At 46.1% G+C, this 24,369-nt stretch overlaps 1 protein-coding gene across 1 annotated transcript; it reads right to left on the minus strand.

The window, feature by feature from the left end:
• Positions 1-1,326: 1,326 nt before the first annotated feature.
• Positions 1,327-10,112, minus strand: R3HDML (R3H domain containing like). Its single transcript, XM_060079090.1, has 5 exons — positions 9,855-10,112; positions 6,788-6,906; positions 6,555-6,687; positions 5,306-5,421; positions 1,327-1,426 (listed from the first exon to the last, which is right to left on the minus strand). The coding sequence occupies exons 1-5, from the start codon at positions 10,110-10,112 to the stop codon at positions 1,327-1,329; spliced, it is 726 nt and encodes a 241-aa protein (XP_059935073.1).
• Between the last annotated feature and the right edge of the window lie 14,257 nt (positions 10,113-24,369).

A 24,369-nucleotide genomic window follows, 5' to 3' on the forward strand; every position in this document is an offset into this window, starting at 1 on the left:
TTAGCCCCTCCCCTGGCCTTCCTCTTGAGCTGGTTTCCCCTCACTCCATCTCCCCTACTCCATTTCCCTCTCTCCTCTTTTGACCCTCCAGAGAGCTGAGACAGGGACCAGAAAGAGCCATTGCACGGGATCTCAAAGGACTTTATTGGGGGCGGAGGGAGGTGGTGTTGATACGCACAAGACATAGCCCAGGTGGGAATGACCAAGAGGGAAGAAAGCTCACTCCGTTGACAATGTAGGGACTCTGGGGAAAGGGGGCCTGTTTTTCCATCCATGTCTTTGAATGGAGCTCTCTCCAGCCAGGCAGGGAGTGGGCCCCAGCTGGAGGGCAAGGTCTGAGAGAGATTTTACTATCTCTAAAAACAAAAGGACTTCTGTGTGTTACGATAACTGGGTGGGGTGGGGTGGGGAGAGGGGAAATGGTTTCTGGGAATGAGAATGAGATTCCATGGGAGAAATAAGGAGGGTGAGAGAAAGAGAGACAAGTAGGCGAAAGAGAGACACCAAGGCAGAGAGAGGGACAAGAAGAAAAAAAACGCTGAAAGAGGGAGGTCCCTCAGGCCAGCTTTGGCTTTAGCCTCTCAGTTCTGACATTCAGAGAGGGGTCTGGAACAGCCTGAAGGGATTGTCAGAGCCTGAGCTTAAACCTGGGTGCTTTCGTGGACAAGGACAAGCCGTGCAGCTCTCAGTAAGTCACACCCCTTCACTAAGCCTCAGTATGCCCATCTGTAAAAGGGGTGCCTGGGCCCTGCAGTGGCTCCAGTAACGTACACTGTGGGTGAGGTGTCCATATGCTAATTTCAGTTATTTTTTAAAAGCTTGGAGCTGAAATGGTCTCATCTTAGAGAGGGAGACCACAGGTCCTCAAAGGCTGCCCAGAAGCTGGTTGGCTATTATTGGATGAATGAAGGTAGGTTTCAGGATAAAGATTATTTAATAAATACCTTTTATTGGATGGACAAAGACTTGTGGATTTGAGGCCTGAGAGTCACAAAACTGCTGCTACTTCTCCTTCCAGCCCTGACTCTGGGAGAACTGAGTCAATTAAAGATGGAGGCCTCTTTCCCGGAGGCCGGAGGAAAAAAAAGATGTAACAGGTAAGAAAGAAGGCAAGGAGGTTGTTTTCTTCTGGCACATGCTGGACATTTAGGAAATGGAATCAGAAGGGAAAATTCAGACTGGTGAAGTAAGCGCAACTCATGTCCTTAAAAAAAAATCACTTGACCCGGTCTTTGGGAAGGGACTCTTGGAGGGTCAGGCCCAGCTGGAGTCCTGCCAGAGCCCAGGGAAAATTCAGAACCACAGGAGCCTGTTGGATTTGAGCCCCTAGAAGCACATGTTGCTGTTGCAGCTGCCTTGGTAGCTGGGAGGGCAGGCAGAACACGGCCTCCCCATCTTGTATGGCGACTCGCCGATCCAGTTGCCCCTGGAAGAGAAAAGGTCCCAGGGAGGCGGGGTCGGGGGACAGTTACATGGAGCCACCTTCACAGAGGTTTCCAAATCTCAGCACTGCCACTGTCTGGCCCTGTGACCAAGTCACACCTGCAAGTCTCAGTGTCTTCATCTGTAAAACCAATAGAAGACTTCCCTCCCACACAGGAATGCAGCAGCAGATCAAATAATGGAGCCACGTGCGCATGCCTCTAACACCTCACCTGGCAGATAAGTGACTCCCCAGGACATGCTGATTTTCTTATTCCTTCCCCCCGCTCCCCTCCCAGCACAAACACCCCCCCTCCCCTCCCCAGTGGGCAGATCTGAGTTCTGGTCCTGGATTCTGCCACCTGCCAGTTGGTGACAGAATAAACCTCCTCATTTCTTGAGCCTTGATTTTATCCTCTGAATAAAATAAATAAATGAAATGGTGTCCATAAAAATTATGTGAAAACACTTTGTAACTTATAAGGTGGTATGCAAATGAGAGCTAGAATAATTAGATACTGAGTATAATTCACTCATGGGGGACATGCCCATGAAGCCTCTTTGTGGCCACTGCTGTACATTTATTTCTTCAATGGCCTTATCCCAAATCCATCCTACCTGCTCCGGAGTTAATCCTCTCAATGAACCACAGCCTTTAGGGAGGAGGAGGGTAGGGAGCCATTGCTTTAAGGTTACAGATTTTCTCTTTGGAGTGATGAAAACATTTTGGAAATAGTGATTAATGCCACTGAGTTGTATACTTAAAAATGGTTAAAATGGCAAATTTTATGTTACATATATTTTACCACGATTGAAAAAATGAATAACGTAATATACCCAAAACCCACTGAGTTGTACACTTCAAAAGGGTAAGTTATACGGTATGTAAATTATATCTCAGTAAAGCTGTTTTAAAAAAAAAGAACAAACCTTCATCATAATCATTCTCCTGCTCAAGAACTTTTAGTGGCTCCCCATTGCCTGTGCAGGGGTTGGCAATGTAAAGGGCCAGATAGTAAATATTTTAGGCTTTGGAGGCCAAATGTCTTTATTGCATGAAAGCAGCCCTAGACGATACATAAACAAATATCGTAGCTGTGTTTCAATAAAACTTTATTTATGAAAATAGGCAGGAGGCCAGATTTTGGCTGTGGGCTGTAGTTTGCTGGCCCCTAGCTTATGAGTCATGTCTACAGCTTTCAGACAGGCCTTCCAGACTGCTCTAGCAGCAAGTGGATCCAGCTTACACACCTCATCTTTCCACAACTCGCTTCTCCATCCCAGCCCACAGATTTCTCTTTTCCCCCCTCTTTGTCTTCTCAAAGCCTAAAATCACTCCCCCAGTTCTTGCTAAGAGCTACCTAATAATCTCACCACTGGCCTGTAGTGTTAGTTACCTTTCAAGTCCCAGTGTCTTATTTTCTCACACATTAAACAAACACTCTTTGTGGACAGAAATGGAATCTTTTTCCTCCAGAAGTGATTGTTGAATGACTGTAAGTAAAGTCAGCCAAAGTGCTTAGAAAAGTATGCATTTCTGGTTTCATATGGGTTCATTCATTCATTCATTCAACAAACACTTCCAGAGCATCTAGTGGGCATCAGGACTTGTGCCAGATGCTGTGAGTCCACCATTTCCAAAAGGTGCTCCCGGAGTGAAAACATATGCATGTTTGTAAGTACATAAAAGATCTCCAGAAGGTTATGCAAGAAACTTACAGAGGGGAAGTGTGGGCAGGGGAGGGAGGCAACATTCTGTGTTTACCTTTTTTCATACCCACTAAATTTTATAGCATGTACATCAGTATAAAATGTAATACATTTTTAAACAATAATAAATAAATATATCAAACGCTACCAGTTTTTCCAACAGGAAAAAAAAAGGTGTTCCTGGAAGTTTGGGGGCAGGGAATGTGGGTGGTGGAGACACCAGGGGTGATGGAATAAAAGTCATTCTTTTTTTGTTTAATTTAACCACTTAGAAAAGAGTTCTGCTTAAAAGAACAAAGGTTTGAAATCACTGTAGTAAAAGGATACCAAAATGAATCAGGTCTATTTCCTGCCCTCAAAGAGTTTATAACCTAGTTATAATCCTGGCCACTATTTATTTAACATGTACTATGGGCAACTATTTACCAAGATCCTCTGTGAGCCAGGTAGCATCAGCACTATTTTAAAAGAGGAGACTGAGACCCAAGGAGATGAAATGACTTATCCAAAGTCCTCAGTGTGTACATGGTAGAGCTGAGAACCAAACCCACGTCTAGTAATAAGAGTAAGAACCAACATGTATTCCAAAATTATTATGAGCCTGGGGACATTACCTGGGTCAGCTCACTTAATTCTCTCAACAATTCTATAAGTAGATACCATTTTACTCCCATTTTGTAGATAAAAAACAGGCATGGAGGGCCTCCCTGGTGGCGCAAGTGGTTGAGAGTCCGCCTGCCGATGCAGGGGATACGGGTTCGTGCCCCGGTCTGGGAGGATCCCATATGCCGCGGAGCGGCTAGGCCCGTGAGCCATGGCCGCTGAGCCTGCGCGTCCGGAGCCTGCGCGTCCGGAGCCTGTGCTCCGCGGCGGGGGAGGCCACGGCAGTGGGAGGCCCGCATACCGCAAAAAAAAAAACAAAAAAAAAACAGGCATGGAGAAGTTGAATCACAAATCTGAACTCTGACAGTCTTGACTCCAGAGCCTAAAAATCTTAACAACTATATGGTTAATAGTCAGTGCTTCAAAAATTCAGTATGTCAGCAAATTGGAACAGTTCCTTAAGCTGTGTGTCATGGAATTTGCTTTGTTGCATTTTTCCATATCTGATAAAGCTGGGCTGCATTATGACACTTTGTCAATAGATGTCTCTGTCTAACAAATACCTTGACTTGAGTATCTGAGTTTGGGCTACCAATAACTTCCAGAACATCAGGATAGTACAGTAGATAGAATATGAAATCAAAAGACTTGTGTTTCAAACAGCTCTGCTACTTGTTGGCTTTGTGACTTTTGGTAAATTACTTAATCTCTCTGATCCTCAATGTCTTAATCTGTAAAAAGGGTAAATATTTTCCGAGTGTCCTTCCCTTTTTCCTTCTTTCATCTCTTCAATGAGATAATAAGGGGAAAGTGTTTTGTAAATGATCAAGAGCTACGTGAGAGTAAAAGGCAGTTATGACTGTGTAATCTTGAAACTCTGAATATCATGTTTACTTAGAATTTGTTCCCGTTTGTGTATGAGAGTCTGTAATCTGTTTTGTATGAGAATCTGTTGCAAGTTTGTATACTGTACGTTGGATGGGAACTCCCATCCCCCGTTCTCTGTGTTTCCAGGAGACTAGCATATGAAGACCACTCTTGACCTCTCTCCCACCAAGCTGACTGGAGAGTCTGGGAGAAGCAGCTGAGCATGCTCATTGCATCCTTCCTTTCTTTCCTATGGGACCTGCCTGCCTGTAGGGAGTATGTATTCCTGGTTGCTGTATTTCTTGTGGGAAGCTTAGAGGAGCTGGCACTGCACTTAGAAGAGGCCTATGGTTGGCCAATGTTGCCTGTCAATGGATATGAAGGTCTAATTCAACAGTGAGATATTTGCAGGCCCACTTGACTGGCAGACCTAAGCCACATTCTCCACTGTTGGCTTCATCAGGGACACTGCCTATCCACCTGCCTTGGTCCTCTGTCTATCTCCCAATCGATTCTGAAACTTGGGTAAAGAAAAAGGGTTCTTGATTGACTCTAAAAGTACTGAATTGTATGGTGCTCAGGTTATTTAGAACGGAGGAAGGCAGGGTGTCCTGTATGTCTTCCATTTCTGAGAATCCTGCCCACTCCACCTCAGGGTCCACCCTCCAGCCCCAGAGTCCCTCTGCCTCAGAGCTGCACTCACTTAATGGCGTAGTTGCAGACCAGGTACACAGCCTGGTGCCAGGTGCTGCCCAAGACATGGATGCTGCCACAGGTGTGGATGGCACAGCCCAACCGATTGGAAGATGCCCACACCATCTGAGGAGGGACAAAGACAAAGGAGGCTGTGAGAAGTACTTGGGGCTGAAAGCTTCTTGGGCTTGCTCTGTCAGGGTGGATGCATTAGATAAGGTTTTCCTGGGGGGAGGCACCTGTCTCAGGGTGAGGGGACTAGAGGCATATTGTACTATAATGTTTCTCAAAATGTTTTCCACTATAACCAACAGTAAGGAATACATTTTATATTGTTACCCAGTGTACCAACACACACACACACACACACACACACACACACACACACACACCCTTACCCCTCCTCAGACAATTTGAACAAAAGTTTTATGAACCAATATTTAATCTTATCATATAGAATGATATATGCTAATATGTTCTATACCTTTCAATTAGATTTCTTTCTTTCAATGTCTGAAAATCATTGTCATGTTGGAAGTTAAAACACAAACTTTGGAGTTAAACAGCCTTGGATCAGAATCTCAATATCACTAGCTGTGTGACTTTGACCAAGTCACTTAACCACTCTGTGCCTGGTTTCTCCTTTGGTAAAATGGAGGTAATAATATTTCATGGATGTCAGGAAGGACATTTGGTTTAGGCCTCACATTTCCTGGGGGGTCTCAAATTTCAGTTCTTGACATTTACTGCAAATGAGTCACAGAGAGATTGGCAGGCCTGAAAGCAGACATTTTTCCTACCATTGAAAACTTCTGGTCCTGTTTCTTGCAACATTATACTGCATTGTATTTTTATGTATAATAAGTGGTAACAACTTCAATATTAGCACTCAAAATATACTACAATCTTCTGTAATCTTATTTGGCATTTCTTTTTTTAAGACAGCAGGAGCCTTAGAAAATAAAAAATACTAGAAAATGTTTGGACCTACTGAAATCAAAGGCAGTCTTGAACTTGTCAGACCACACATCTCCATTTTGGGGTCAAACAATACGGTCTGCCAACCTAAGACCTTCAAAACAAGATCCAGTTCAGCTCAATTCAATGTACACACAACTTTCCAGGAACAGGCTCGTTATGTAAAAGGAAGTCTGTTAAGGGCCTCTGTTTTATTTCTAATTGCTGTCCCACCACATTCGTTTTCTTCTAAGGTAGAGGATTTGTTCTCTCATCAGCCCTACATCCCAACAAAGGTGTACCTGGGTATAGTGAGAGCACACAGGGCCACTGCAGCGCAAGGGGCAGTGCGGGGTACAGTCCTTCGGGGCCGGAAACAAGTAATGTCGCTTCTCCTCAGACCAAGACTTCACGAGATCCACCACGGAGCGGTACCTGCAGAGGCGGAGAAGATAGAAGAAAAGTCACTCTGCCATCAGCGTGCTCAGTGACCTTGTTGAGTGATGGAGTGAAGGAAAAGCAGAGGTTCACTCACCGGCCAGAATGGATGGAGAGGTTCTGGCCCACGTATCTCATCAGCTGTGAGGGCCCGTGGGCCCAAATGCACTGGGTGGCCCAGGCCTCAGCAGACCTGGCCAGCCGCTCGTCCCAGACCTGGGGAAAAGAAAGGTCATAAATTCTCCGGGGGAACAAACACCATCATTTCAACAATGTCTAGAGATGCACGTATACATGGTACGTTGACTCCCCATCTCCTTTGGAATCCTGCAACAAATCCACTTGATAAATTAGAACACTGAGGCTCAGAGAAGGCCTATGACTTCAAGGTCAACGGCAAGTCCACACCAGAGCCGAGATCCACATCTAGGTCTCTGACTCCTAGTCCAATGCCCTTTTTCCTTCACTGGACTTCAAGCTTGGGGCTCTCTGCTCCAAGTGGGGTCCCAGGGTATTGGCCTAGGAGTTCCCAGCAGTCCCTAGAAGTGACTCAGCCCAGAGTGATGGGAAGAGAATGGATTTTAAATTTTATTTATTGTATTTGTTTCAATGTGTTTATTTATTTTTTTTTAAAGATTTAATTTTATTTATTTTTGGCTGCCTTGGGTCTTTGTTGCTGCGTGCGAGCTTTCTATAGTTGCATCGAGCAGGAGCTACTCTTCCTTGCAGTGTGCGGGCTTCTCATTGTGGGGGCTTCTCTTGTTGCGGAGCATGGGATCTAGGCGTGTGGGCTTCAGTAGTCGTGGTCCACGGGCTTAGTTGCTCCACGGCATGTAGGACCTTAGTCCCCAGACGAGGGATCGAACCCGTGTCCCCTGCATCGGCAGGCGGATTCTTATCCACTGCGCCACCAGGGAAGTCCCCAATGTGTTTATTTAAACATTAAAATTTTTTAATTCAAAAGGTTCTTCTTTTAATAGTGAAAACATGAACAAATTTAATATGTAAGATGTTTGAAGGAGGAAAAGTGGAGAGTCTTTCATCCCCATCCTACACTAGGCCCTCCAGCCACCCTGACCCTGGAGGCAACTGTCACTGTGAGTTTCTTGTGTCCTGTTCCAGAAATATTCTACAACTTTAAGTATATTATATATGCACATATATATTTATATATGTAATTATATATCTTATATGGTATATACATAAAATAATTATATATTACACACATACAATAATTATTTATATATATATGAATTTTTTTGACAAATGGCAGGACTCCAGACATTCTATTTGGCCCCTAGCTCTTTTCACTTAACCAGATGGGTTATCTTAATGATGATTCCACATCAGTACACAGAGAATACCTTCCTCATCCTTCGTAACAGCTTCTTAATTTTCCAATCTCTGAATGCTCCAACTTTTATAACTTGAAAAAGCATCACTTCAAAAACAAATACTTGTTCCCTTCCACTCTGACTTCCTAGGATTCTGAGATATTCTTCTTTTATTCATTTCATCTGTTCATTCAGCAAATATTGAACAAGGACTCACAGTCTAACAAGGAAATGAGATGTTCAACAATCATTACAGTTGGCGGGTGTGAGAATGTGAAACGGGACCCGGTCTTTCTTGGAGCCAGCAGAGGGAAAGGGCTCCTTAAGCAAGGGATGTTTAGCCAGATGCTGGTCCTGTGGGCTGAAGACAGCTAGTGAAGCAATGGGACTCCCCAAAGAGGGGTCCAGACATCTCCCCAGAGATGTTGGACTCATCCATTTTTAGGGAAAGCAGAGGAAGGTTTCCTTCGCGCCACAAAGGGGTGAACTGAGGTAGGGGCATGCAGACATCAAACCCACACTCACTGACACTCCTCAGGCCCCTGGTGAGCTGTCTGGCTCTCTCTGTCCTACAAAGCATGCAATAATTAAACACCTGTTGTTGGGGGGGGGGCTCACACGCAGGCTGGTGCTCAATAAATGTGTCATTGTTTGAAAACTAGAAGGCCTTCTACATGCCAGTCACTGTGTTGATCAATGGATAAGTCAGTTAATGAACAAATAAATGGCTCCGCCGCCTCTGGCTGCCATTTGGGCTCCTATCCCCACCCCTCCCAACACCTCATTGCGACCTGATGTCGTATTACACATAAATTTTGTGGTTGATCTTTGTTTTCTATCATCCCCACTAAAATGGAAGCTCTGTGAGGGACGAGACCTTGTCCATCCTGTTCTCGGCAGCGTCCACGAGGCTTAGCGTGGTGGCTGGCTTCAAGCAGGAGCTGGTACGTAAGTGAACGGACACACTGCAAAAGTATAAGCATTTGCGGGCTGTTGAGGGAGTAGGTGTTTGTCTTAGAGGGGGCAGGCCAACAATCCCTTTGCCTAAAGAAATCTGTGGGTGGACGGGAAGCCTATCTCTCCAGGCTGGTTTGGGACAATGGTCCTGGGGGAGGGGCTGTGATAAAGAGAAAGGTTCCCTCCTCCCCTCCGGAGTCTGGCTTGTGGGGGGCTGGGGTGAGAGCCCCCAACCCTGCCTCTTTGAAGGAAGACATCCCAGCTGCCTCTGCGAGTCAGCTGCTGTTTCTCCTGAGCCTGAGACCCCCCCACTCCCACCCCAGGTACCAGACCCCATCTCTTCAAATTCTACCTCCACAGGCTTGCTGAGGACAGTTTGGGTGTGTCCATCAAACCCCTGGGGCAAAGAGACAATGGCAGGGAAAGCTCCAGCCACCCGCCCGCTGTGGCTCCCTGGCTGGAAGCCAGAATTCTTGGAAAAGGTATTGTGTTCGTTAAGACAGCTTTAGCAGCTGGCAGACCTGGGATGCAATCCCAACTGGATGACCTTCAGCAAATTAATTCTCTGCATCTTGATTTCTTTATTTGGAAAATGGAGATAATTCCCACCTCGAAGGAAGAGGGTTACACGTAAGTGCCTGGCGCACAGGAGATGCTCCATAAGTCACAGTCCTCTGCTCCTGCCTGCAGAAAGGACTTATATAACTGCCTTAGTTTTCTCATCTGTAAAATGGGCAGACGAATTCCTGCCCATTCCACAGGGCCCAGATGCTAGCTAGTGAGGCCAGGCTCGTGAATGGTCCAGTCTTTCCAGGACACACTGAGTGGACTGGCGTTTGCTGGAGGAGGCACTGGGAGGGCATGGGGACTCACCATATACTCCATGTTGGCGGCAGGTGGGTGCACGCTGGCCCGGATGTGGTTGTGAAAATCCAATAAGGCACTCATGTCCCGGGCAGAGATGTGGCGCTTCCGCCGGTACCGGGGCACCCCCAGGCCAGTCAGGGGTCGCACAGCTGTGCCCTCGGTCTGGGCCAGTGCCAGGGTGGCATTGGGCATCAAGGCGTTCATTATCTGGCCTGTCCAGAAGAGCAGGCCTGCCAGGCCCATGGTGCCAGGCAGCAGGGGCATAGCTGGCTGGAAGGGTCACACGTCTGGCCTTGTGCAGTCAGAGCCGGCTGCCTGGAGGGGGCGGTCATGAGGGCACCAAACCCTGAGTGCTCTCCAGCATTACCACCCCAGAGGATGCTATCTACTGGGAACTTGGCAAAGACCTCCTGACTCGGCTCTCGTCCAAGGGCGCAACACCCCATTCTTCCCACCCCAGTGGACTAAGTGGATGGGGCAATGGGAAGAAATGCCCAGACAGTGGCTAAATCTGGACCAGGCCCTGGGGTGAGATGACGCTGCCACTTCAAAGCCAGGGTTTCGTTTCACCAGCCCAGGAGGCAGACCCCAGTCCTCCCCAGCCTGGACACCCTCTTCACCAATCTTACTGGAAGTGGGCTCCGTCGGTGCCCTCAGAGGGGCAGCGCCCACCTTCCCCAAGGTGCAGTGCAGGGCACTCTTGTCCCTGGGTTGCTGCAATTTCGGGATTGAGAGCAAGACAGAAAGAAGCAGAAAGAAAGTAAAATGAGAAACAGAAAAGAAAATGAGGGAGAAGAAAAGGTGATTGACAAAAAGAGATACAGAGAAAAGGTATGAAAGAAAGAAAAAGGTAGATACAAGAGAGAATGAGAGACAATGACAGGCAAAAAGAGAAAAAACATGGGAGAGACAGAAAGAGAGGTAGAATGAGAGAAAGGGGAAAAAGAGAACAGAAAAAATGGAGAGAAAAGAGAAGAGAGCCAGAGAGAGGCATCCGGAGACGAGGCACCAGGCTCTCCAGGGGTGCGTACCCAGGATGGGCAGCCCAGGCGGGTGGCAGGAGGCGGCTGAGGAGGCAAAGGACTGCTGCAGACACCCTGGCCCGCCTGGCAGCACAGCGACTTTAAAGGTCCCCCAGGAGGTGATGGCTTCTGACGTCCCAGCTCCACAGCCCCCTCCCCTTCCAGCCGGGCCAGACTTGGCCAGGAGGCTCCGCCTGCCGGTCTGTGGGCTTTTCTCTCCCGCCCTCTCTCCTCTGCTGTTCCACCTGGAATGCGCAGGGCTGGGGCTGAGCTGCTGGTCAGGATTGGGATGCAGTCACGGCAGGGATTCCAGGACAAAATACCACCTCCCCTCCGGAGACCCCAGATCCGGAGGCTACTCTCTGCCTTCCAGACCCCAACATATTACGGCCATCTCGCACCCAGAGAGTATTTTCTGACTGTTTTCCCCACAAAGCCCTCCAGCCCCAGAGTTGGCAGTTTTCGTATGGCCTCATCTAATGAGCCTCTCTGAGCTTGACACACACGCTCAGCCAACCCTCAGAAGCAGATACGATCGCTCTCCATTTTACAGATGAAAAACTGATCCCCAAAGAGGTGAAAGAACAGCCCAACGTCAAGCCAGCCTGTCTGCAGTGGAGCCAGGATTCAAATCCAAGTCTGACCCCAGGGTCCTGCTAGTATGTAAAAAGGATGTCATTTCCGTAACCAAACCAAATATAGATGCATAGGGAAAAAAACCCTGCGGGAATATTCCCTGCGATGCCACTCAAACATAGCACCATGCAGCCTAATTAATTAAGCCCATGGATCTGGGTTCAAATTCCCATTATTTTGGTTTTTTGGGGTTTTTTCTTGTCCTTTTTAAAAAAATGCTTTTTAAAATTTCTTTTTGTGCTCACTAACTGGGTGTCCCTGGGCAGATTACTTAATCACTTGTGCCCCATCTGTAAAATGGGAGAAGTAATGGTACCTACCTTATAGCACTGATGCCGGGATTAGATGAACTCACATTGGTGGAGCACTGAGTGTTGCTCTTTACGTGTGTGTGCACGCACATGTGCTTGTGTGTACATGTGTACTTATGAGACTGTGTGTTTGTTATAGGTGTGCAAGCACACGTGGACATGCACATAAACATGAGGGCTCGTGTGTCACATGTAGGTGTACAGATACATACATGACCATGCAGATGGCTGTACCTGTGTGTACTCACATGAGTATGCATGTGCTTGTATAAGTGTGCAAGCACACACGTGCAAGGGCATGCTTATGATGGTTTCTATGTCACATGCATGTGTGCATAGATACATGCATGAACATGCAGGTAGGGGTGTGTGTGTGTGTGTGTTGACAGAGCCCCTTTGGTCTCCGAAGTGCTGTACTTCGATGTTGAGGAAGAGTTTCATTTTCTCTTCTCTGATTACTTGTATTCTCCACAAATAACAAGCGACGCTTTTGCGATGGGAATGGACACATTTACAAGAAAGATGTTACATTAAAAAAACCCAAAGTTGAAGCACTTGTAATCCTTCAGCCTCCTCTTCCAGAGACCTTGGAGATTCCCAGGCAGAACCCAGTCTCCGGGTGCCAAGCAGAGCCCTGGCCCAGGTGGCGATGCAGGGCTGGGGGCTGGGACTGGGCTACTGGAGTGAGGTCCTCCCCAGACACATGGAATTCCTGCCCCAGGCAGCTGCCCGGCCTCAGCCTTGGCGGCCCAGACAGTGCCTGCTGCCAAAGCACACACCTTCACGCTGGAGCAGCTTCCCCCGGCCCAGGCTGACTGCTGGATGCTGGGAAAGTGGGGCAGACAGAGGCAGTGGGGGTTGGGAAGTGCTGACCCTGACCTCTACACCGCTTTCTCATCACGCCAGAAGGACAAAGAGGGACCGGCTCCAATCTAGCCCTTCTCTGTCTCCAGTATGCTGGGTGTCCTGGGGCAAGTCCCTATCCTTCTCTGGGCCATTGAAGCAACTGGACTGAGGGCTTTTCTGCCTGTGGTGGGCTGGGATCCACGACCTACCTGGGGGAGCTCTGCAGCCCATAGGAGGCAGAAACAAACGGCTTTGGCACTAACGACCCAGGAGCGTCCCGATGATGCCCCGCTTTCTCAGAACGCTTCGTACGGACCTCTCGCATGTCCCCGGCACTTGCAATGGTCCGGAGCGTTACATCCATGACTCACTTGGTCCTCACAGCTGCCTTTGAGGCAGCAACCCCGACCATGGACAGATGGGGACACAGAGCCTCAGTGGTTTGTCCTAGGGCCTGGAGTTTGTCTGGTAACTAGGGTTCTGGCAGTGAACATTCTCACCCATTTACAGCATGCACACGCATCCACTGTGCACACACCACACACACATGCACGCACTCACACACACATACCCTCCTCCCACGAATCACAGAGACAGCTGGCTCCCCTAGCCCCTCAGATCCTTTCTGATAGATGCCCTCAGGTGCCCTTGCGTCAATACACAGAAACCCACCCTTTACACATTTAATCATATTAACATATATAAGCTGTACTTGTTCTTATCTCGGTGCTCTGAACCGTTTCAGGCACTTTACCTGGAATGAGGCCATTCAATCTTCAGAACAACCCTATCAGGTCGGTACTATCATTGGCATCATAACCATTTTTCTATACGTGAGGAAACAGGCACACAGAGGTGAGTTGTTGGCCTGGGGTCTCACAGCCAGTGGGTGGCAGAAGTGGGATGGGCCAAGCTGGTCCCACTGCCTCTCCACAGAGACAGACAGACAGACAGACATCTGAGGAAGGCACAGCCTCACAGTCCAACCACATATACAAAATCACCATCTCCTACCCCATGCGTTCACACATCCAGGGAAACTCAGGAAATCGCACTGGTGGCAAACACACAGCGACACCCCTGGCCGCTCCACCAGGTAGGACCTTCCCTGCTGCCCTCGTTGACTAAGCCTGTTCCCAGGTTCACTTCGGCAGGTTGCCTGTGGATAAAAATGTTAGGGTTGGAGGTGGGAAATAATCTGGGATGGCCCAGGTTAATGCCCTGGGCTGGGATCTCACTTCGGGGCAAGAACTTTTCTCACCCCTGGATTTTATCACACTGGATTCAGCTATTGCTTCATCCTTACCCCTAGTGGAATTCCCTCTGGTCTTGGGCAAGCGAAGGGGAAATTCTTCTAGATAGCAGTAGTATTTGAGGCAGTATATCTCAGTGACTAACACTGCTGGCTTTGGATCCAGACAGCCTAGGTTCATGGCTTCCTAGCTGTGTGACTGTGAGCAAGTTACTTAACCTTTCTGTGCCTTGGTTTCTCATCTATAAAATAGGGCTGCCTCGTGGCATTGTTTTGAGGATTCACTGAATTAATACACTTGACACAAAGCCTGAGTAAGCAGTCAATAAATGTTAGTTATAATAATAGCTAAAAATAATAACAACAACAATAGCAGTTAACATTTACTTAGCACATACTAGGTGCCAGGCACTAAATATTGTAGGGGTATGATCTCATATAAGTTTTGCTCCAGTTTTATGGATTAGGTATCAGGATCTCCATTCAACAGACGAGGAAGTGGAAACTCAGAGAGGTTAAGTACCTCACCCAAGTTCACACAGCTAGTTCCAGTGGAAATTGGATTCCAATGCCAGGTCTCTGATTCTTACCCCAGTATTCTTTTCACCCAGTAAAGTTGCTTTTAAGAACAACCTGTGCTGTACAACACAGGGAATATAGCCAATATTTTATAATAACTATAAATGGAGTATAACCTTTATAAATTGTGAGTCACTATATTGTACACCTGTAACTTATATAATATTGTACATCAAATATAATTTAAAAAGAGAGAGAGAGAGAAAAAAAGAAGAAACTGTGGGACAGGAGCCTGGTGCTTGAGCGAGGAGGCTGAGAAAGTTGGAAGGCCCTTAGAGATCTTCAGGGTCACCCCTTCATTTGCCAGTTGAGAAAGAGGTTCAGAGTGGGTGAGTGACTTGTCCAAGGTCATACAGCAACTGGCAGACTCAGAACTGCAACCTAGATCTATGTCACTCCAAATCCAAACAAGGGAATGAGGAAGCTGGAGGGAGGGGTACACATGTGAAAAATAATAGTGGTGATCCAGACTCTTCAAAGCTCTTCAGGACTTCTCTGGTGGCACAGTGGTTAAGAATCCGCCTGCCAATGCAGGGGACACGGGTTCGAGCCCTGGTCCAGGAAGATCCCACATGCTGTGGCGCAACCAAGCCCGTGCGCCACAACTACTGAGCCTGTGTTCTAGAGCCCGCGAGCCACAGCTACTGAGCCCGCATGCCACAACTACTGAAGCCCGCGCGCCTAGAGCCCATGCTCTGCAACAAGAGAAGCCACCTCAGTGAGAAGCCCGCGCACCGCAACAAAGAGTAGCCCCTGCTCGCCGCAACTAGAGAAAGCCCGTGAGCAGCAACGAAGATCCAATGCAGCCCAAAATAAATAAATGTATTAAAAAAAACCAAACTCTTCAGTCAAATGCTCCAGACCCTTCCAAAACATAATGGAGGGGGAAATCAGTAGAGACTCAAAAGATATACATTTTTTATATTTGGGCAAATTTTTTTATGGACTTGACTGTTTACAGATGTACACTTGGGTGATAAAACTAAAAAGAGACACAGAAATACTATAAAAGTCAAGCTGTGACTCGGGTGGAACATTTAAGGGGCTTCTATTTCTTTTTTTTTTTTTTTTTTTTTTTTTTTTGCTGTACGTGGGCCTCTCGCTGTTGTGGCCTCTCCCGTTGTGGAGCACAGGCTCCGGACGCGCAGGCTCAGTGGCCATGGCTCACGGGCCCAGCCGCTCCGCGGCATGTGGGATCTTTCCGGACTGGGTCACGAACCCATGTCCCCCGCACTGGCAGGCGGACTCTCAACCACTACGCCACCAGGGAAGTCCCAGGGGCTTCTATTTCTTGATCTAACGGGTGGTTACAAGTGGTTTGCCTTATTGGGTCCCACGTTTGTTTTATGTGACTTTCTGTATTTATGTTTTATTTTTCAATAAGAAGGCTTTAAAAAAAATAACAGCTGTGGTAATTTATACCGTGACACCTTCCATCTGTTACCACCATAACCCTGCATGAGGATTTTAACCTTCTTTCAACAGTTAAGGATGTGAGGTTCAAAAAAGGAGGCAACTTCCTCACAGTCACCCAGCAAATAACTCTCGGAGCCAGCCCTGTGGTTGGTGTGTCTCTGCAGCACTGCAGTGGCTGGGCTGCGGGTGGTGAGTGGTTCCTGATCCAGCAATGGGGAGTTGGAGAGATCTCACAACAGATTCAGAGACACTGACTCCTCGGAAGATAAATAAAGCACACCCAGAAGCACCTTTGGGCTCCCAGGTCTGACTCCTGCTCTCTCTGCATCCAATAAGCCATGTCACCTCTTTGGCAGGTTACCCAGAGGGAGGCAGGATGGTCTAGTAGTGGGCAAGGACCAGAGCCGTGGCATTGGACTGGTGACCCTGCTCTGGGTGACCCAAGGCAAGTCGTGAGCCCTCCCTGAGCCTCAGTTTCCTCATCTGTATAATGGGAACAATATACAAGCACTACGTTATGTGGTTATTATGATAAATTCAGTGTGATACGGGAAGTGTCAGCACACAAAGCAAGTTTGTTTAGTGTTAGCTATTAACCTCCCCAAGCAAACACTGTGTGACTCCACTGACAAGATACTCAGGAACAGGCAAAACTAATTTACAGTGGTGAAAGTCAGAGCAGTGGCTACTTTGAGGGGTGCTGACTGAGGGAGGGGCATGAGGAAGTTCTAACTGAGGGTGCTGTATCTTTTATATTTTGATCCAAGTGGTGATTACATGGGTTCATGTATATAAAAATTCATCTAGCTGTACACTTAAGATTTGGGCACTTTAAGTTATACCTTAATAAAAATTTAGAGTTATAGATGGTTTTAAAAGTCTTGGTTTAATTTAAAAGAGTTCTTTCAACAAGTATCAAATTAAAGTCTTACATAAGAAAAAACACACACACCAACAGGAATATCCCATTTTTTGTCTCCCTGACACACACTTTCTACCCAATACACATAAATATTCTCCCCAATACACCCACTAAAACCCCCAACACAGTACACACATAGCCAAAGACCCCAACGTCAACACAAACAGAAGTCACAGCCCAATAGAGCAGACATGTCTGCACTCCCACTCAACCCACAGCACCTCCATCTGTAAATATAGATGCTCTTCCACTCTGGGTGCGTGGAAACACACCTTACATGCAAACACAGAGGCACACACAAACCAAACCCATAAACCGAATTGACTTGGGCAGATTCGTGAGTCTTGGCCCACCACTTCCTCACCATAGGACCTAGGGCACCTCATGTAACTTCTCTGAGCCTCAGTTTCCTGATCTTTCCCAATAAGATCTTCTCACACGAAATGAAATAAAATAAAAAAGAAGACCACGAGCAGAAAAGCTTATTGAGGGAAGGAGCTGTGTGACTGGTCTCTGTATCCTTGACGACTCACATCATGTCACTATTAGTAAACTTACATGTGTTGTCAGTTCTCACCAGATTAATCTTAGATTTGATACAATCCCAATGAAAATTCCAGCCAAGTTTTTAGAGGAAATTGGCAAGCTGATTCTAACCTTCATGTGGGAGAGCCATGGCCCAAGAATTTTCAAGATACTCCGTTAGTCATTGTATTAGTAATACGTGATGATTAAGCAGAAAACAGGACAATGGGGGGAGGGACATAGGGGAGAGCCAAGAGGGACGGCAGTACAAGGAGACGGGACAGCACGGGCAAAGGCTCTGAGGCTGGAGGGCATCTGGTTCATTTGCAGAACTGAGAAAAGACAGGTTAGGGAAGCCTAGGAGGGACAGAAGTGTAAGAGGTGGGCCAGAGATGGGAGCAGAGACCATTTTTGCAGCCTGGAGGCCTTGAACGCCACACCAGCTGCAGAGCTGGTGAGGACCTCAGATTCTCCTTTGCTTTGCCCAGTCCTGTTGCCCTACCGGGGGTAGGGGATGGCAGATGGGAGGGAGCAGGGAAAGTAGACCATGGCTTAGCCCTTCAGGGAGATGAAAGCGCCTCACCCCAGGGTGACCTCCTAGGAGCTGATTTCCCATGGACCCCCAGAACCCCGAAACCAGAGGGATGTTCCTGAGGGGTCCCTCTCCGTCCTCTGCCCCCCAGTAAGCATTCTGAGTAGGGTATTCTCAGGGGCTGACCCAGGGAGCCCCTCATCCTCCTGGGTGTTAGAGAGGACTAGCCCCCTCCCAAAAAGGCCAGGTGAAGGGGAGTACCTGGAGGGTGGGGCTGAGCTGGCGCGCTTAACCCCGAGGAGGCGCCCGGTGCTCCTGTGCCCTGGCCCAGCCATCCCAGCCCAAGGCCGCCAGGGGTCAAGGCCGTGCCCTCTGGGACCGGCGGTCGGAGGACTGGGGAATCCACCTCTCCGTCCAGCCCGGACAGCTGCAAGGCCAGGTGTGGCCACGGAATTTGCTGTGTCGCCGGTCCATGCAGCTGGAGCGGAAAAGCCTCAGCGTCAGCGCCCCATCTTCGCCACCGTTCAGGCCCTGCATTCCTGCGCCGGGCGCCAAGTGAGGGCCGGCGGCCACATCCAGAAGCCCGACCCGAAGAATTCGACAGGGCGGGGGCGGCTAGGGACCCTTGGACCCTCTGGGACTCCTCACTGCTCGGAGGCATGAGAACTGAGCCAGACATCCCATCTGTTCAGTACGGATGGTGACACTAGGCCTTGTCTATTTCGTAAGCTATGAGCCGCCAAAGATGAGCATCTTTATTTTAGAGGTGATCATCTATTGTGTGCCTACTGTGTGCCTGATACCCGGCAAATAAGGTTTCCCTTGCTTGTCTGGGCAACAAAGCTGGCCGAGTACCATTCTTACTTTGCAGGGGAGAGAGAAATGACTAGTTATACAGGTAATAAACTCTGAGTTTAGATTTGAACCCATATCTGTCTGACCGTATTCTTAGCCAACATACTACATGACCTCTAAACCCTATCAACTGTTTGTAAACTTTGCAGAGTGTTGTGACTAGGTGGCCATTATTTCAGCAGGCAGGTGAGGTCAGACCTGGGAGGCAGTATGGGCCAGTGGTTAAGGTTTTTGTCCCTGGGGTACACTGACCCTAGTTTGAATCCCAGCTCTGCTGGATTGCTAGCTGTGTGACCTTGGCTAAGTTTCTTAGCCTCTCTGTGCCTCAGCGTTTCCATCTGTAGACTGGAGTGATCACAGTACCTACCTGTGTGGTTGTTGTGAGAAGCAAGACAGTCAAGTACAGTAAAGCACTTAGCACAGTGCCTGGCACCTGGTGAAGGCTCAATATGTTATAAATCAATGCTACTTCCATAAAAAAACAAAAACAAACAAAACAACTAGCTAAATGTTTAAACTAGAAAAATAGAAAATTCATGTTTAACTCTAGTTTAAGATTAGGGGCATTAAATTATTATGTAGGTGCATCTGGATTCTGTGCTATGCTTTGGTGAGAAAGACTGCAAAAACAAAAACAAAAAAACGTGTTCTCAGAACCTAGGCATTTTATTCACAGTTTGGTGTTCCTTTTTTTAAAAAAATACAAGTTCTTAAATTGTGAAATATAACAAATGTACAAGATTAATAAAATACAAATTATAGTTTAATGAATTTTGCACAGGCTCTGGATGCGCAGGCTCAGCGGCCATGGCTCACGGGCCCAGCTGCTCCGCGGCATGTGGGATCTTCCCGGACCGGGGCACGAACCCATGTCCCTTGCATCGGCAGGTGGACTCTCAACCACTGCGCCACCAGGGAAGCCCCTAATGAATATTTTTAAAGCAAACATCTCTGTGACTATCCCCAGGTAAAGAACACTGCTTACACCTGCAAAACCCTCTGATCCCATGCCCTCTAAACCCTATCAACTGTTTGAGTTAGAGTTACCCTCTGTCCTACAGGTAACTGCTGTACTGACACTGGGATATTCATTTCCTTGCTTTTTTTGTTTTTTCTTCTAACTTTACCAATGCTCGTTGAGGCAAAAAAAAAAAAAAAAAAAAAAAAAAGCCAGCCCCCTCCTTCCAAGCCTCAGCCCTGTGACTGCTTCAGAGAGGAGGGTCTGGGGTTTGTAGGACTCAGTGGCCAGAGAGAAAGCAGGAAGGTACTCAGGGTCCCTGGCCCCTCCTGCCACTCTCCCTGTGGACTGAAGATGAGCAAAGCCAAATCCCTGCCCTGCTGCACCAGCCCTTCTGACCCTGTACCCAAATGGGCCCAGAGGATGGGCAGCCTGGGCTTGTGTGTGTTGGGGACACAGCCAGTGGATATAACCCCCTCCCAGTTTGGCAGTTAGGCAACCTGGCCTCTGGCAGCTGCTGGCTTTGCTCAGCTGCCTCACCCTAGGGAGTGGCTAGCCAGCCCCTCCAGCCAGAAAGAGAGGTGGCCAGAGGTTCAGAATGGGGGAGGCATTGCAGAGGGGAGCTCAGAAAGAAGGAATTTGTGCTGGGGAATACTTCTGCTCTCTGGCTAGGAAATGTGGACAAAGAGGGCTGCCTGCTGGGAGGATTATTGGGCTGCCCGATGGCCATTCCTGCCAAAGTGGGAATGAATTATTTCATGCACACCAGCCAACAAAAAAGCACCTGCTGGTTGCTCTTCCTGGAATGACTGCTTCCCACTGTTCCTCTGGCCACCCTCTAGCCAGTCCTTCCAATCTCAGCTTAGACAGAAATCATCTCTTCCAAGAACTCTTCTCTGACCCTTCCCTGATCCTACGGGGTCCTCTCCTCATGACCCCATACATCCTCTCCTTAACCCGTTATCGTTCTACCGCGGCATCTTTCAAGGCTTTATGGACCAGAAACCCCTTTCACAGCGATTTATAATCTTGGGAACCCCTTACTAGTAAAAAAATTATTTTTTTAATTCCATAATTATTATTTTCTGCTGTTTCTCTTCTGTTTATAAAGAAGCAATTTAAATTTTAAAATCATTTTCTTTCATCAGCATATTAATAATTATGCTTTAATTTATTTAACAAAATAAATATTTTTTGAGTGCCTAGTAGGCACCAGATATGGTTCTAACGCTTAGGATGCCTTAGCGAACAAAACAGGCAATGTTCCCTACCCTCTAGAGCTGATATTCAAGTAAGGGAGACAGAAAATAAACAAATAAGTACATTATGTTTTTAAAAGAATCTTTGATGATACTCCTAATCCATAAAGACCTTCTGCTTTTTGCATTTAATCAAGTGATACAGGCCAATTGACCCTTAAAGCAGACCAAGATCACTGTCAAAATAAAGAACTCTTTTCCAGTGGAAACACTCACATTTTTTTTGGTATTCTACCCTAGCAGAATTTTTTTAAAAAACATCTTTATTGGAGTATAATTGCTTTACAATGGTGTGTTAAGTTCTGCTGTATAACAAAGTGAATCAGCTATACATATACATACATCCCCATATCTCCTCCCTCTTGCGTCTCCCTCTCACCCTCCCTATCCCACCCTTCTAGGGGGACACAAAGCACAGAGCTGATCTCCCTGTGCCATGCGGCTGCTTCCCACTAGCTATCTATTTACATTTGGTAGTGTATATATGTCCATGCCACTCTCTCACTTCGTCCCAGCTTACCCTTACCCCTCCCCATGTCCTCCAGTCCATTCTCTATGTCTGCGTCTTTATTCCTGTCCATGGTTCTTCAGAACCATTTTTTTTCTTTTTTTTTTTTAGATTCCATATATATGTGTTAACATACGGTATTTGTTTTTCTCTTTCTGACTTACTTCACTCTGTATGACAGTCTCTAGGTCCAATCACCTCGCTACAAATAATTCAATTTCATTTCTTTTTATGGCTGAGTAATATTCCATTGTATATATGTGCCACATCTTCTTTATCCATTCGTCTATCGATGGACACTTAGGTTGCTTCCATGGCCTGGCTATTGTAAATAGAGCTGCAATGAACATTGTGGTACACGACTCTTTTTGAATTATGGTTTTCTCAGGGTATATGCCCAGTAGTGGGATTGTACCCCAGCAGAATTTAATCTTATGGATTAGTGGTATTATAATGTAATATGGTTATAAAGAAGAAAAATTCTTTACAAGAAGGCAGTCAAAGCTTACATTTCCTTTTATTTAATCTTTAGTTTACATATATTCATGTTCAACCTGGCCGAAGCCCAACTGTAGCCTCAGATGATTTCCAGGCAACCATTCACAAATTTAGTGATTTTACATTTTTCAAAGAACTGAAACCGCCATCAAAATAAAAAGACAAGTGATTTTCAAAAAATTCAAAAAGCAGAGTGTTTATTTGTCCAAGAGAGACTCAGACTTCAAGACAAATTCTATAATATCCAAACTGTTGCAACAAAAGTAACATACATGTGGAATTTGCTTATGAACTTACATTTAGCATTCAACAAGAAAATGCTACTTTTTTGCTTCTAGTTCTCCATTTCTATAATAAACATGAAACCATGTGCTTATAAAATCTGACCCTAAGAAACCTAAAATATAAAATTCTGAACAAAGGTCACAATTATGATAATCTGATTTAAAAATTTTAAACCTTATGAGGTGGATCTGTAGAGATTTAGTTGACAGTGCTTCTCTGTATCAAACTTTTCTTTTTATGAATAGCTGCAAACTGACTTTTCTTTTGGATGAATCTGACTCACCCATATTTCAAACTAACATTTTAAACTTCCATGTCTAATTCTGTTGTTCCCTCTTCATTTACTCCTTGAGATATTTTCTTTAACAAGAAATTCATCTGCTCCTTGGTTATTCGGTGGTTCAGTTCCCATAGGAGTGGCAGGAAAAATGCTTGATTCTTTCCCTTTATTTACTAGTTGTCAGAATGATGAGTTGATTTCTCCAAAGGTAGCCATTAGTTTAAGTACATTATGAACCTCTGGATTTAAACATATGTGTGTATTTCCATCCATTGAGGTTAATACTCTTATTTAGGCTCAAACTGTCCCATCTTTGGCCTGTTAGCCTTTCTGATTGGCTTCTGTGTCCTCCTGAAATGACCTTAGCAGTGTTTGATAGCTTATGGTTTCCTTGCTTTCTGGTTTGACAAGATGGCCCGGCCTCATCTTGCCTCAAGCCTGAAAAATGGTGTGTGTGTGTGTTTTCTTTTTTTCTTTTCTTTTTGGCTGCACCGCTTGTGGGATGTCAGTTCCCCAACCAGGGGTTGAAGCCAGGCCATGGGAGTGAAAGGTCGGAATCCTAACCACTAGGCAACCAGGGAAATCCCCCAAATGGTGTTTTTAAACGGCAATAAATCTACGGTTATTAAGGAAACTCATCTATCCAAAACACTGGAGGTCTTAACATCTAGCCCAATGCTTGGTGCATAGCAAATTGTTAATATGTGTTGGTTGGCTGAATAAATTAATGATGATCACCTTCACTAGATTTTAAGTTGCTGGAAGTGAGAGGCCATATAATTCGAACAAGTATTTGTTGAATAAATAAATGAAGGAATGAAACCCAACGAATTAGGCGATACCACTGAAGTCTCAGGCAGGGCAGAGCCCTGATATTTGTAGTCTTCTATCACCCCCTGGTGGGGAAGCGTAGGTCATGGTTCTCCAATGCCTACAAATCTAGTGAAGTGTTTTTCAAACTACAGATCCCCACCCATTAGTGAGTTGTAAAATCAATTCAGTGAGTCATGACCAGCATGTTTAAAAACTTGAATTTATAATTGAATGGAAAATATTAGAGTGCCTCATACATAGTAGAGGCAAACTGTCATGAACTGTCATAAAGCTACATTTATAGCTATACCTATATATTTATTAGCATATATTCACTTATGAATGAATATATATTTTTTATATATATACAATATATATATTTATATACATATATATATTTATATGTGTACTGGATCACAGCCAGTGATTTGTTGATAAATGTTTAACAACTATCTCTCTAGGGGAAAATGTATAAGTATGTATGTACATAAATGTATTATAAATTTCTCTCTTTTTTTCTTTTCTTTTTTTTTTTTTTTTTTGGCTGCATCGTGCGGCATGCAGGATCCTAGCTCCCCCACCAGGGATCGAACCCATGCCCCCTGCATTGGGAGCACAGAGTCTTAACCACTGGACTGCCAGAGAAGTCCCCAAATTTTATTTATTTAGTACTTATTTGGCCACACCGCAGATCTTATTTCCCCAACCAGGGATCGAACCTGTGCCCCCTGCAGTGGAAGCGTGGAGTCCTAACCACTGGACCATCAGGGATTCCCCAACTTTCTCTTAATATAAAGAATGTGTAGCCATAATTTTAAAATAATAAAATATAAAAATTCTCTTTACTGTAAATTCCATATAGTGAATTGATTCCCCCAGAATGCTTTCATTGATGTTTGCTGGACTCTTGTATCCATAGCCAACCTATAGTTTCAGTTCAACCATGTTTGACAAATGGAGTTGCATCCCAGTCTAGACAGTCGACAAACCAAATAAAGCCCCGATTTATAGTACCTGCCATTTC

The sequence above is a fragment of the Mesoplodon densirostris genome, chromosome 16 (assembly GCF_025265405.1).
Source record: "Mesoplodon densirostris isolate mMesDen1 chromosome 16, mMesDen1 primary haplotype, whole genome shotgun sequence".
Taxonomy (NCBI): domain Eukaryota; kingdom Metazoa; phylum Chordata; class Mammalia; order Artiodactyla; family Ziphiidae; genus Mesoplodon; species Mesoplodon densirostris.

What these genes read in the sequence shown, in the direction of transcription:
- R3HDML (XM_060079090.1), bottom strand. Translation starts at nt 10,112, where the DNA reads ATGCCCCTGCTGCCTGGCACCATGGGCCTGGCAGGCCTGCTCTTCTGG. An exon ending in CCGCCAACATGGAGTATATG is followed by an intron (nt 6,907 to 9,854) that starts GTGAGTCCCCAT and finishes TCTTTTCCCCAG; the next exon opens with GTCTGGGACGAGCGGCTGGC. An exon ending in CTCTCCATCCATTCTGGCCG is followed by an intron (nt 6,688 to 6,787) that starts GTGAGTGAACCT and finishes CCGCCTCTGCAG; the next exon opens with GTACCGCTCCGTGGTGGATC.